The sequence below is a fragment of the Rhinolophus sinicus genome, linkage group LG03, assembly GCF_036562045.2.
Source record: "Rhinolophus sinicus isolate RSC01 linkage group LG03, ASM3656204v1, whole genome shotgun sequence".
Classification (NCBI taxonomy): domain Eukaryota; kingdom Metazoa; phylum Chordata; class Mammalia; order Chiroptera; family Rhinolophidae; genus Rhinolophus; species Rhinolophus sinicus.
In genome coordinates, this window is record NC_133753.1 from 66,179,867 (window position 1) to 66,193,067 (window position 13,201).

Consider the following 13,201-nt stretch of genomic DNA (forward strand, 5'->3'; position numbering starts at 1 on the left):
TGTGATACCCAGCATTTTTTAAAAGCCTCAAGATGCAATCAAAATAAAATTATTCATTGAAATATTTAAATCAGCTTACAGCAATTTTATCAAAATAACACCCAGCAGTCTGGGAGGGTAGATTCCCTTTGACTACCCACATTGAAAGCTGACTTTCAAAAGAAGACTTTTCCCCTCAGAAAGAGAGGTAGGTGCTCTGGGAGATGAGGACAGGAAGGGAATGCAACCTCATGAGGTCACATGGAAGTTGAAGGTCATACGGGGGAGAGATGGTGGTGGGATAGAGGGCATGTGAATACTCAAGACATTCTCCTGTTGAAAAAGGAAAGCCAAGAAGGGGCTTCTCGACCTCAGTGCAGAGGTGCTTCTTCTGTCACCCCGCCTCTGCCTCCCTTTGCTGAGTGACTCATCCCCTGCTAGCATGACCGTTGGCCAGCCCTCACTCCACAGAGAGCACGTGAGGATAAATAAGCTCAAGTAGGGAAACATCATGCAATTGTGTGGAAGAGGAGGTGTGAGGTACAAGTGAGTGTGAATAGGATTGCGAATGTGAGGCATGGCAACCTTCTCTTAAAGGCAACGTCAGTGGTCAGTATCAGTCATCCAGCGCTTACCCGAGTTTGTCAGAAGTCACCCAAGTACAAAAGCTACTCTTCCAAATGCATATCGATTCCAATCTAATGTCCCGTGGCATCTTTTTTGTTTTTAGCCCTAAGGAGTGGAAGAGATCTGAGAGCTCATCCACTTTAGCCCCCTCATTTAACACTTGAATTCCTTGTCCTGATAAATGGTTACACAGCGTGCAGCGACTGTAGTGGACAGAGCAGGGGTTTGGGAACCAAACAGACCTGGAGCCAGATCCAAGCCCTTCTACCCATTGTCTCTCTGACCTAGAACACGTTACCTGATCTCTCCAGGCTTTAATTTCCTCCGCTGTTAATAGTGAGCAATACCAACATTGCAGAGTTGTTGTGAAAATTAGAAATAGCTTTGTCAAGTGCTTAGCCCAGGCCCTGGGATTTTTCATAGGATTTCAGTAAATAATAGCTGCTCTGCCAGTTACAGTCATGCTTATGAAGTGTCCCTCTCCAGCCTCCTCTCGAATGCCTCTGTGATGGGAATGCTTCCCTTGTTGGGCAGTCCTGGTGGTTAGACGTTCCTGCCACATGTTGTGCCCCATTCTTTCCTGTAACTTCTATTCATCCTCTCTGGTTCTGCTGACCCCACAGAACAAGTCTAAACCTTCTCCCACAAATAACACTCCAAATATTTAAAGACAACTCTAATCTCTCTCCCGAGTCTTATCCATAGCAAGCCTATTTAGTTCCTTCCCTATGTGACTTGGTTTTCGTCTCACCCAGGATACTTCTAAGCCCCTTTCCCTAATATATGAGCATCCATGGAAAGAGGCTAACCAGCCACAAAGAACAATTGAGATCACTAGTCTTAGATACTGTTCATACTGAATAAGCCTGCGACTGTGTCCATAGCTCCTTTGAACATTCTAATGCATATGCTACAAATGTATTTCACAGTTTCTCCTGCCATTTACCGTAGTATATGGGAATATGAATGCTACTACTTCTGTGAGGAAAGCTGCATTATAAAAACTATTATTTTCAGATGCTGAATTTAAAAGTTACCTCCCCATAACTGTAGTAGAGTTGATTGCATTATGCCCCCATCTCCCAATTTTTTGCCTTCTCTGTGTCAGTGATCTTTTCCATTTTGACTGGATATTCTGCAGTATAACTTGCTTTGGCCAACAGAACAAGCCAGAAGTGACAGCATGCCAGTTCCAAGCATAGGCTTAAGAGGCCTTGGATATTTCCAGTGGGACTTTGGTGCCTTCCACCACCATGAGAGAACATATCTCAGCTAGCCCACAGGTCCAAGGAAGCTGGGGGCATGTAGGGCAGGACCCCCAGCAAAGGTCAGCCGATCTCAGCCAACCCCCAGCCATGCCTCAGACACTTGAGAAAAAATACATGAGTTTTGGGGTGGTTTGTTATGCAGATTTTTTTGTGGTAAGAGATAACTAATACAGCAATTGTGTGGGCTAGAAAACACAGCAATAGCAATACTAACCCTACCTCCCCAGAGTATAAGTTTAGAGGAATTAATGAAAGATCCACCGAACTATAACCAGGCTAGCTGAATACTTCATAAAAATGATTTGTCAAGTTTTAACCTTGAGATTCTTTTGTAAACTGGCCAAGAAGAAAATAAGTATGTATATTACATATCATCAATGAAATAGCTAATGATAAAAGTGAACTCAACATCCAAGACATGTGAAAAGTTAAGGGGTCCTCTATTTGATACAGTCCACTCATTTACTCAACAGATGTTTAATGAATACCTACCATGTATCAGCCCTGTTCTAGGCCCTGGAGAGACGGTTGTGGGGAAAAAAGAACAAGACTCAGGTCTTATGAAGGTTATATTCTAGTGGCAACTCAGAAAATAAAAATTAACCAAATAGAAACAATAACTCCAGATAATGGTTAGAGCTATGAAGAAACCCAGGCAGGGTAATGGCTACCTTCGGTAGTTTACGGAAGACCTCTGAGATTGTGACATTGAAGCTGAGGCCTAACTGACATGAATGGGCCACGGGAAGCAAGACCATATTACAAGAAATAATACAAAGGCCATGAGGTAGGAATAAACTTGGAGGGTCCAAGGCACAAACAGGTGGGGAGAGGAGCAATGTGGTATGAAATGAAGTGGGAAATAGTAAAGGGGACAGAGCTTGTGGAGCTCCATTGGCCATAGCATGGAGGTAATGGTTTAATACATGTATCGTGGAATCCATTAAAGTGTCTTAAGCACATGACCTGATGTATGGGTTTTAGGAGCTCACGTGCTCCTGGCTTCTGTATAAAAAATCGATTGTAGGTGGACACAAGTGGAAGCGGGGAGGGCAATTAGGTTATTGCCTGGTGGTGATGGCTACAACTAATAAGATGGCAAGGATGGAGAGAAATGGACGGATTTGTGATACACTTTTGAAGGTAGAGTCAAGACTTGCTGATGGGTTCAATGTGAGAGAAAGTGAGAGATGAAGGATGACTGCTAGGTTTTTTGTTTGGGTGACTGAGAGGATAGTTGGTGGTGCCATTTCCTAAGATGAGGAAGAGTGGAGGAGGAATGCAATGGGGCAGGGAGAGGTCAAGAGTTTTGTTTGGATGAGTTAGGTTTGAAATTAGACGTCTGAGTGGATTTGCCAAGTCGGATGTTGGACATACTAATTTGGTACTCAGGGCTGAAGATGTAAGGCGGACAGTCGTCAGCATATATAAAGTATTTTAGCCAAAAGACTAGATGAGTTCACTTAGAAAAATAGTTACATTTTTTTCTAATTTGAAATTTAAGAAGTTTTAAATTTTAAAAATTGTTAGAAAAAAAGAAGTGGGAGGAGTAAGCCACAGAGCATGGTGACATTTAAAAGCTCAGCAGAGGAAGAGAAGACAGAAGAGCATGAGAGAGAAGCTGAGCGTGTGTGATGTTATGGGAGCCAGGAGAAGAAAGTGTGCTGGGAAAGAGAGAGTTGTCAACGTGGGTTGAGTTGGGTTGAGTGCAACTTGAGTCATAGAGTAAGATGAGGACAGAGGCATAAACTATTGGATTTGGCAATGTGGAGCTGGCTGGTGACCTTGAAAGTAAAATGTGTAGTAGAATAATAGAATTAGAAGTCAAAGTAGAATGGTTGAAAATGAACAGGAGGTGAGAAATTGATGACAGTGAAGTTTTAATGAAAAAGAGAACAGAGACATGGAGAGGTAGCCATGGATTTAAGGTTTTGTTTTATTTCATTTTGTTTTAAATAGGAGACTATGGGGCATGTTCAATGCCAATGGATGTAAATCAGGAGAGAGAGAGAAAAGTTTATTACGCAGGAAAGAAAGTGGACAAAGGCAGGATAAAAGTCCTTGAGAAAGGAGGAGACCAGAGCACAGTGGCAGCGTTGGCTCCTGAGAGGCCTTCCTTGGAAATGGAAAGCAAGCAGTAAGAGTAATAGAGTGCGGGTATTTGGTGGGTTTGGTGATGGGAAGTGCGTGGTCCTCTTAGTTTACTTACATTTTCTCAATGAACTATGACTTCAGGTCATCCTTTGAGAATGAGGCAGGACTTCTGAATCCTCGGCCCAAATGCACTACGTCCTTCATTTACCATTTGGTACACTTGGAACAAAGGACAATGACAACCCTTTATATAATGTATTTTAAAAAGCTATCCAATGATCAAGCCCAATTCATATTTTATTCTTTTCATTTGATACTTTACCCTGAATTATTCAAGTTCCCAGCCGGGAATAGAATTCACATGGTTTGTTTAAATGACCACACTTTACTGAAGGAACTATTTACAGAGATGAGAGTGGATTTAGAGAGCTGCACCCAGAGACTACCAACAGCCGGAAGTCATTGCCGGCATTAGGGCCAAAGGGCCAAGGGAGATGAGTAGTGTCAGACCCCAGTGAGAGCTGGAGTCCTGAAGGAGGGACCAACCAGTGTGAACATCCACCAAGGAGACCTGTAGCTACTGTCAGGCAAGTGGTGCCTGAGAAAAAAAATATCCTGACTTCTCTCTCCTTTCATCTCTTTCTGATGCCTCCCAATGGCTGAACCCAGCTGGAAGCTAGCTGGCCATGGTGATGCAACCCATGGTGAAGGACAAAGAGATCTGGCAGCAAATAACCAGCACAGCCTCTAATACTTCATGCCATAACTGTTGAAAATATTTTGGAAACCACTCTAAGGGAAATCTTTATACCCAACACCAGTGTATAGAATGCATCTTATTGTTGCTACCACCCAGGATTTGGAAAACCTAGCTAACCATGCTCTTTGATACGAATCATGGCTGCCTGTAACCCACCAATAATCCCCAAATGTAATGTTTGCCCATAGTCTTCCTCCTTTGTTTGCATCCAGAGATACACAGCCCAAAAAACTAGGGAAGCTTATGTTTCACAGCTCCTCCAAGTCCATGGGAGAGCCCTAGAAATGGATTTAGATGGTCATACGTTTCTGTAAAAATTGCGAAAGTAAGGTCATTTATCTATAAGCTATTAAGACTACAATTTTTTTACTCTGACCCCAGATGGGACCCCCCCTCCTGAATTATACGCACTTTAGGCCCCACAAAACCTGTATGTGCCTCTGCTTCCAACAGAGACTCGTGTACTGGTGCAAATTTTATTCCTTTCCCAAGATTCTGCCACTTTTCAGGCGGGGTGATTAATGAACATCAAAGTGGACATTTTGGGAAGGGGAGAATGCAGTAGGATGATAAAAGCAGAGAAGGGAGGGATGTGTGGTGCTAGAGGCAGTGGAAGGAAATCTCTGCGGGAAGAGCCCACAGGTGGACTGTGCAGCCCTCAGACGGGGCCTCACTCAGCTGCTGCTCTTTATGTTTTCAGATGCAGATGGAAACCTGTGTCGAAGTAACCAACTGTTGCAAGTCATGCTGACCATGCACCGAATTATCATTTCCTCTGCTGAACTGCTCCAAAAAGTGATCACCCTATATCCTTTTAGTACAGTGACTGGCTATCCCAAAATGGGATTCCTTTAGAAGTATCTTGAAATTTGAAGTGTCCTTTCATATTGGTTTGGAATAATCCTGAGAGGTAAGTGGGTTCATATGTCCTTTCAAGGTGTGTGTGCGTGTGTACACATATGTACGTATGTATCTTCTGTTGGGTCGGGCAATATTATTGATTGCCAATTGCTCTAGGAAGTAGTCAAAGAAATCAACATGCAAAAACAGGCTTCTTCTGTACCTGTCGCAAGTAAACATACTTTTCCTGTAGAACAATCAAAATTCATATTCATCCTATGCAAATTGACAAGCGTGCAAGCATGACTCAAATGATGAACTGCATTCTGGCTTTCCTGTCCAACTCTGCAATCTTCCCAGATTCTGAAGAAAGCTTCCTAATGCCATAGCATCTGGAGAGTCTGCTGGTGCCTTTTTGCTCAGGCAGCAAGCCCTGCTGGATTTTAACCTTCTTATGGGGTGTGAACTGAGTAGGGGAGATAAAGTGCCTGCCCTATCCCTCTCGCTGATGACACTGTAAGCTGTGACCCCTGAAGAAGAAGGGCCGTAGGTGGGGTGAGACTGTTTAGCACCTGAAGCCCGGGTCTCTGGCACTGAGTCACAAGGCGGCTCTTCAAATTTTGTACCACTCTCCTGACCCCTCCCTTTTCATCTTATGGCACACAGAAAAAAATAAATGCCATCAGGACTGAATCTTTTCTTTAAACCTACTTAGAAATCTTTACCACGCATCTCAAAGGAGGGGTTCCCAGTGGCATTCCAAGGGCGGAGCCTTACGAGAGGTCCACAGCCTAAGAGGTGCAGGTAATAAGTGGGTGTCTCATCAGCAGAGAAGTTCAAAAGTATAATAAAACCGCCTCAAAGTCGGTCTGCTGTTTATTAACTCAATGCACCAGCAATTCTAAACAATGTCAGGGTAATACTTCTCACTGGAAAACTGTTTGCTGATCTACGGACTAAACTGTACCTGAAGTGCCTGCCCTTGGGACACGGCCAGCTGCCTGCCCACAAGGTGGATGCACTGCTCCCCCCTTCCCGTTCCTCCCTTGCGCGTCTCACAGAATCTTACCCGTCAGTTTGTGTCCTCTCTCCCCTATACTGTTAAACTCTGCTTCTTCAATGGCACCTGCCTCTCAGCCTAAAACACATTCAAATCTCCCCAACCTAAAAATAAACTCTCAGCCCTGCCTCCCCTTCATTCCATTGTTAGGGTTAGAAATTTGATGTGCAAACTTCTTAAAATAGTCTGCATTCAGTATCTCCAATCTTTCAACTCCCACTCGCTCCTTAATTCAACTGTGGCCCCCACCACTGCACTCAAACTTTCCTCTGATGTCACCGATGACCTCCTTGTTGCTAAGCCCCAGTGGCTTTTTTCCATCCTTGTTTACTTTGACCTCCCAGAAGTATTAGGCATTATTGACAAACCTGTGCCTCTCCACTCTCCCTCCAGGGCTCCGGAATTGCCCCTTCCTGGCTCTCCTTCTTCCTGGGCTCTCTCTCCTCTACCATTCCATCTAGCATCTTCTTTGAGCACCTCTGAAATATAAGGATAACATCCTGGTTTTCGTCTCACTCTCCTTCCTTCCCTGAGTGATTTCTCACCAGGATTGTCACCACCATTCCTCTGTGTTGATGACTTTCTGAATTTCTCTAACTCAAACCATTAATATATATATATATATATATATATATATATATATATATATTTTTTTTTTTTTTTTTTTTTTTTTTTTTTAATATATATTTGGACTAGTTTGTGCTGTGGACACTTCAATCTTAATATGTTCAAAACTTAACTCATTAACTCACCACCCCCATCCCAAAACACTACCCCATTAATTCTGCTGTGACATCTGGCTTTTCATTTTCCGTTTCAGTTAATGGTGTCATTACCCATGCAGTTGCCTAAACCAGAGACATCAGAAGTACTCTCGACTCCTCCCTGCCTTTCACCTCCTACAGAGTCCATCACCCAATCCCAGGTTTCTACTCCAGAAATGACTCTTACTAGGTCTCTTCTCTCTATTCCCATGCCGCTGCCTTTGTTCGGGCCCCCATGGTCTCTCTCCTGGGCCTGTGTCCCCTACAATCTTCTCATCTGCATGCCTCCCCCTCCCGTTCATTACCCACCTCTGAAGTTCTTTCCTAAGAAGCAAATCAGATGCACCATTGCTTCAGAGGGATAACATCAGACTTCTCAGTTGCCAGGAAACGGCCCTCCACGGTCTGACCCCAGGGCACCTCTCCTGCTTCATCCTGCAGCTCTCAGAAACCCGTTCCCCTCCACACTGAACTTCTCAATGCACCAGACTATCATGGGCCCTTTTACAGTACTTCCCTCTTCCCTAGCAAACTCTTTGAAGGACCCCTGTGAAGTCTTTCCTGACTTTCCCAACCCCCTCCTTTTAAGAAGACATCTAGTGTTTGAAAATGGTATTATTGATTGAAAATCTATATAATTCCTAAAAGTTTTATATTGCTTAAGTCAGAATAGCCCTCATATCTTTGGCCTGGATGTAATCTGCCTTGAAAAGCTTTTCATCTATGATTGCAGAAAGTGTGAAGTGTTTGTATTCTGTTAGCTAAATAAATTGATCTACCTAAACTTCAGTCTGTAAGTTTTGAAATGTGGTATCTACATACTCTGGGCTTTCTGTATAGGTGACTATTTTAAGTACACTGCAAAATGTTCAGGTCTCGTTTGTAATATATAATTTCACAAGGGTACTGAAAAATTAATTAAATTACATGTTACTGTAAGAAAAACTATAAATATATTTTTAACGTAGATTTAAAAATACATACACTGTATTGTAAATGACTTGTTTACGTGTGGTGTCCCCCACTAGGGCAGGAAGCGAGGCTTGTTTATCTTTGTTTCTCTAGAACTTAGCTTAGAGCCATCGCAAGGCAGGACACAATGAATGTTGCAACATGGTGGGTGCGAAACACTGGGATACTTTTTCTGTATTTGTCAGGACTTTTAGGTGAGAAATCTGGGCTTTGCTCAGGTCTGGGGCAGGGGAAGGGATTCTAAGAAGGGAATATGAAAGAAGACTTCCCATCATCGAAACCCAGGTTAAACATTGAAGGCAAAACGATAGTTTGATTGCACTTAGGTTCCCTGTTCTCTGTCTTGGAAGTAATAGAATTGTTAGTTCAGGAAGCTCAGCAGGGTTCCTGTTTTACCACTGTTAAAAAGAGAGAAAGAGAAAAAATTTTAAAACGTGCTTTGAATTGTTCAGATGCCTGAAAACTACAGTCAGAACCGCCCTGGTACTTCCCAGTGAATAGTCGCTATGAGAAGGACAGGGTGTGAAGCCTGAACTCCCCGCGCCCCCTACCCCACATAGGAGGACGCTTACCGCAGGGGGCAGAAGCCCGAGCCTCGTTACCAGCCTGGGTAAGGCGTATGTATCTCCTCATCTCCTCAAGTGGGAAAGCCGTGCCTGCCTCACCAGGCTGCCTTTGCTAAGGCCGAGGAGCTCTAATGACCTTGGGAGGTCCTGCCCTTCTGCCTGGCATTCTGCTTGCCCCTCAGGGCTCAGCCCTCTGATGTAGACCTAGACCGACTGGATTTACAAAGACACTGCCGCCAGAAGGGACATTGGAAGAGAAGGATAAGAACTACCAGGAGAAAGATAAACACAGTAAAAGGCACCATGTTGATTTAAATGTCCACTGAGTTGTTTGAAAAGAGAAATGTGGTTTTTGTGCCTTCCTCGTAAGAAAGGAAGAATAAAAATGTCAACGAGTGGATCAAATAACAGAAATATAGAATCTAAGATATATTTATCTAGAATGTGCCTTAGGCTTGAATCTCTCTGCATTGAGGGGAATCTCTGCATTTTCTTAGGATGTGGTATAAAGACACAGTCATCTAATTCTCACTCCTACCTTCTATGCCCAAAGAAAGGCAGGGCTGAGGACCTATTACTTCATGAGGTTTGCCAGGTGCCTGGGCTTATTTTTATTACCTTTGTTGATGCATGTGTGGTTTTGTGGTTTTGTTTTTGTTTTGTTTTGTTTTGTTTTGGTGCCCTCAAGGACAGATTTTATAGGTAGTAAATCTATTAAAATATAGGTTTTTTAAATTAAAGTTATTTTATTAAAGGTACAAATGTCACAACCATAGCTTTTCTTTAGGGGTTCAAGTTTAGCTTGCAAATCTTATATTATTCTTTCTATAAGTCTTGCATGTTTCACGAAGCATTTTTATGGGGCCTTGAAAAAGGTTTGTTTAATTTGGACAATGCTAATTCATTAAATACTGCCAATGGTTTTAAACTACAATTATGAATTCTACATTTTAGATTATGTTTAAATATTTCAGAGGACTGCGTGAATTCTAAATAGTTTCTATAACTCTAGTAGTTAAAGTTATAAACACAAAAGCTAACATTATCTTAGATGTTCCAAAGCTATGCATAAGCTTCCTGAGATTTCAATTTAAAACCACAAGTATAAAACAATTATATATTCCAAATTGAAGTTTCAAGGCTATCATTCTAATACGCTCTAAAACTTTGCAGACATGTAACATCTCAAAATGCAGAGATTCCTTCCTGATAAAAAAAAACAGCTATACCATGATTTGGACTGGCTTTCACTTTGCTATTTTTAATTTTAAATATTCCAGGGGTTACAATAGGCATACACACTGAGGGAAGACCCCTGCTGCCCCGGTTAATTGACATCTCCACCAGCTTCTCCCTGGGTTCCTCTCAAGGGCCCTGCTGGGATACATTGAGCCCTGTATTGCAGTAATTAGGGCACAGTTTTTAGAAGAGAAAGAGGGCGGAGTCTTGCAGGGCACATAGCCCACCAGCCTGATTGCCTCAGTCTGTTGACGGCAGATGGTTGACGGAAGATGCCCCACCCAGATTCATCACTGGATTGGATTTTGCATTTCTTTCACTCTTACATGAATGTTCTTTCCATATATCTTGAGAGACCCATGAACTTGATGGAATCTTGCTGTTCTTTCATATTCTTAGGATGGCACCATTCATGTAGAATATTTCAAATGATATCTTCATGTGATCTTCAGTTGTATTTTGGATTATTCACATGGCTTTGTTGGATTTCCCATCAGAACATATAAGGTCAACCTACTGATATTCTCTAGGCATATATTATCATTTTCATATTATTCTTATAATCATGACAATATATCTGAATACTTATTCCATCCCTTTCTTCTTATTCACTGTATAAATTGTTTATCCATTTTAAAAGTTAAGAAGGGGCTGCTCTTTTTCTCTCCATTGGACTCCTGGTCTCCGGGCATGGGCAGGAGGTCGTTTGCCCCTTCCTCACTTCTTTTAGGTCACCTGTGCTGGACTCTTTCCATGCTGTTGACTTCCTAGCTCTACTTCTGCAAAGGAAATGCTGCAGCCTCATTCCATAAGCTATTTTAGCATGGGCCAGATAGAAAGTCAACATGTCACCCTTCTAGAGGATAACAGGCAGACAGCTGCACATATCAAGTTGGTTTTTATCCCATGGCTGGAGAGAAAAGAAAACACTGTCATTAAAAAAAATAAGAATTATTGGGGGAGGGGTAATTTTAGCAAATGCTTCCACAGATGTGAAGTTGTTTGGTTTCTGTCATAGGCTCCCATTTGCCTTAACCACAGCCCACGTATCAGGATGCCTTGGCAAAGAACTCACCAGGCCTTTGCCTGAAGATCTGCTATTTTGTAAGGTAATGTTTCTGCATGCACGTGGGGCTTTGTGGAGGGGTGGGGTGAAATGAATGACTGCAGCAAGGCGACTCTAGCTCTTGTCCTCCCTGCCTCTATTTCTGACCATCTATCTATAAACCACTGCTGGCCAGGATGGCAAGGGCAGTCGTTAATACTCGAAATTCCTCGACACAGCAGTCAATTTTTTCAAGTGTTCCTGAGCTTCATACCTTCTATGTATATTTTCCTCCGTCTTACATTTTGGTATCAAGTGACTTAGGGAGACATTACCTTGTTTGTTTTTATTCCTAATTATAAAAGTAAATAGCTCATATTTGTGCATTTTGAAAATGCAGAAAAGAATATAACTATAGCAATACTCACTCACATCCAACTACCTATTTTGGTATATCTCCTTTGTCTTTTTTCCAAGCAAATTTTAAAAACATAGTTGAGATCAAAACACATATAGTTTTGTATCCTATAGTTTTCACTTTTATATCATAGTACTCTTGTCTAGTCATTAAAAACTTTTTGTAAACATTGTTTTTAATGGCCTTATAATAGTCTAAGAATTGATAAAGTGCAATAATTTACAGAGACATTGCCTCATCTTTGGAATTTGGTTTGTCTGTAGTTGTCTTATTTATCATTTTATCTCTGATTAACAGTTGTGCCTAAATCTGCCATGGCTCCCTTGATTATGATACACCTTATCCTATCAGAGCATTTAGTATATGGTGGGGCAGAGACTTGTCAACGGGGGGTTGTCTTCCCTTCCCCCCACCCCAGCCCTTTTCTATATTCTATCTTCCCAGAAATACAGGACAAACCAGCCTCTGTCTTTTTCTGAGTACTCTTTGTGGGAAGAACCCACCAAAGTATAAGTCCTTGCCTTCCATTTTGGATTGTGTTTTCTAACTTCCATCTCGTAGGTATTGGATAACAGAATTTTGGATCATGTTTAAAATGGATGCCAGCTTGACAAACACTATGGAGGAGTTTCAGGAACTGGTGAAAGCTAATGGTGAGGAGTTACACTGCCGCCTGATTGACACAACTCAAATGTGAGTGTCAAGGTTTTGACGAATCTTTCAAAACCACCTCCCTCGTGTAACACCATCCAGGCTGCTCAGCTAGGCTCTGACTCCTGGCTGTGACTGCTGCTCTCTCACCACTGACACAAGCCCCTCAGACAGGCACATTCAAAGTGCCTCACCAAAGTGAAAAGCTTGACATTTAACAAGCAAGCAGAGAAGCCCCCTGGTGATAAAGCTGTGGGTGACTAATAATTCAAGAGCAGAAAAAAATGTAAGTCCTAGTCAAAAAGAAATCAGGTAGCACGATAATTGACTAAAATGTATCCAGATCATGAGAAACTGAAAGTGCAGTGACTAAACTTGTGCTTCTTCAGCAGCTAAGGCCCAGAGGCACCCCCCCAAAAAAAAACACTTGAAAATGGGGAAGGGACTGCTGAAAAATGCATTGAGCACAGGGCTTATAACATATGTGGATTCTATGAAAGACACTTAGACTTCCAGAGCTGGAAGAGATCTCAGGAATATTTCACATTATTCCTTGGATTTCTTATTTATGAGGTTGGTCCACTCTGGAAAAATGAGTGCCTCCCCTCATTTGGGAGAACAGAGTACACACATTGGATGCTAAGATTTTCACAACGTGGCCACTTTATTTTGGAATAGTGCAGAGCCCTAGGATATAGAACTCTAGAACTGAAATGAATTCTAGAGCTCATTTCCTTCAACATCCTACAACACTGAGGCTCAGCAAAGGTGTCTGACTCGGCTGGGGTCACACAGCTCGCTAAGTTAGTTGCAGAGCAGAAGCTGGACTCAGGGCCTTCATTCACTGTGCCACAGCCATGTAAAAATGATTTCAAAATCATATTTCATAGTCCCAAATAAATCTATTTATCAGTTTGG

At 42.3% G+C, this 13,201-nt stretch overlaps 1 protein-coding gene across 2 annotated transcripts in view; it reads left to right on the plus strand.

The window, feature by feature from the left end:
* The window catches only part of RASGRP1 (RAS guanyl releasing protein 1), a 76,285-nt gene that overhangs the window by 38,301 nt on the left and 24,783 nt on the right, over positions 1–13,201 (plus strand). For both annotated transcript variants that reach the window (XM_074327920.1, XM_019725514.2), the window contains exons 3-5: positions 5,429–5,534; positions 11,216–11,278; positions 12,194–12,325. In XM_074327920.1, the coding sequence (XP_074184021.1) occupies positions 5,429–5,534; positions 11,216–11,278; positions 12,194–12,325 (301 nt within the window). The remainder of the gene's footprint in view (positions 1–5,428; positions 5,535–11,215; positions 11,279–12,193; positions 12,326–13,201) is intronic.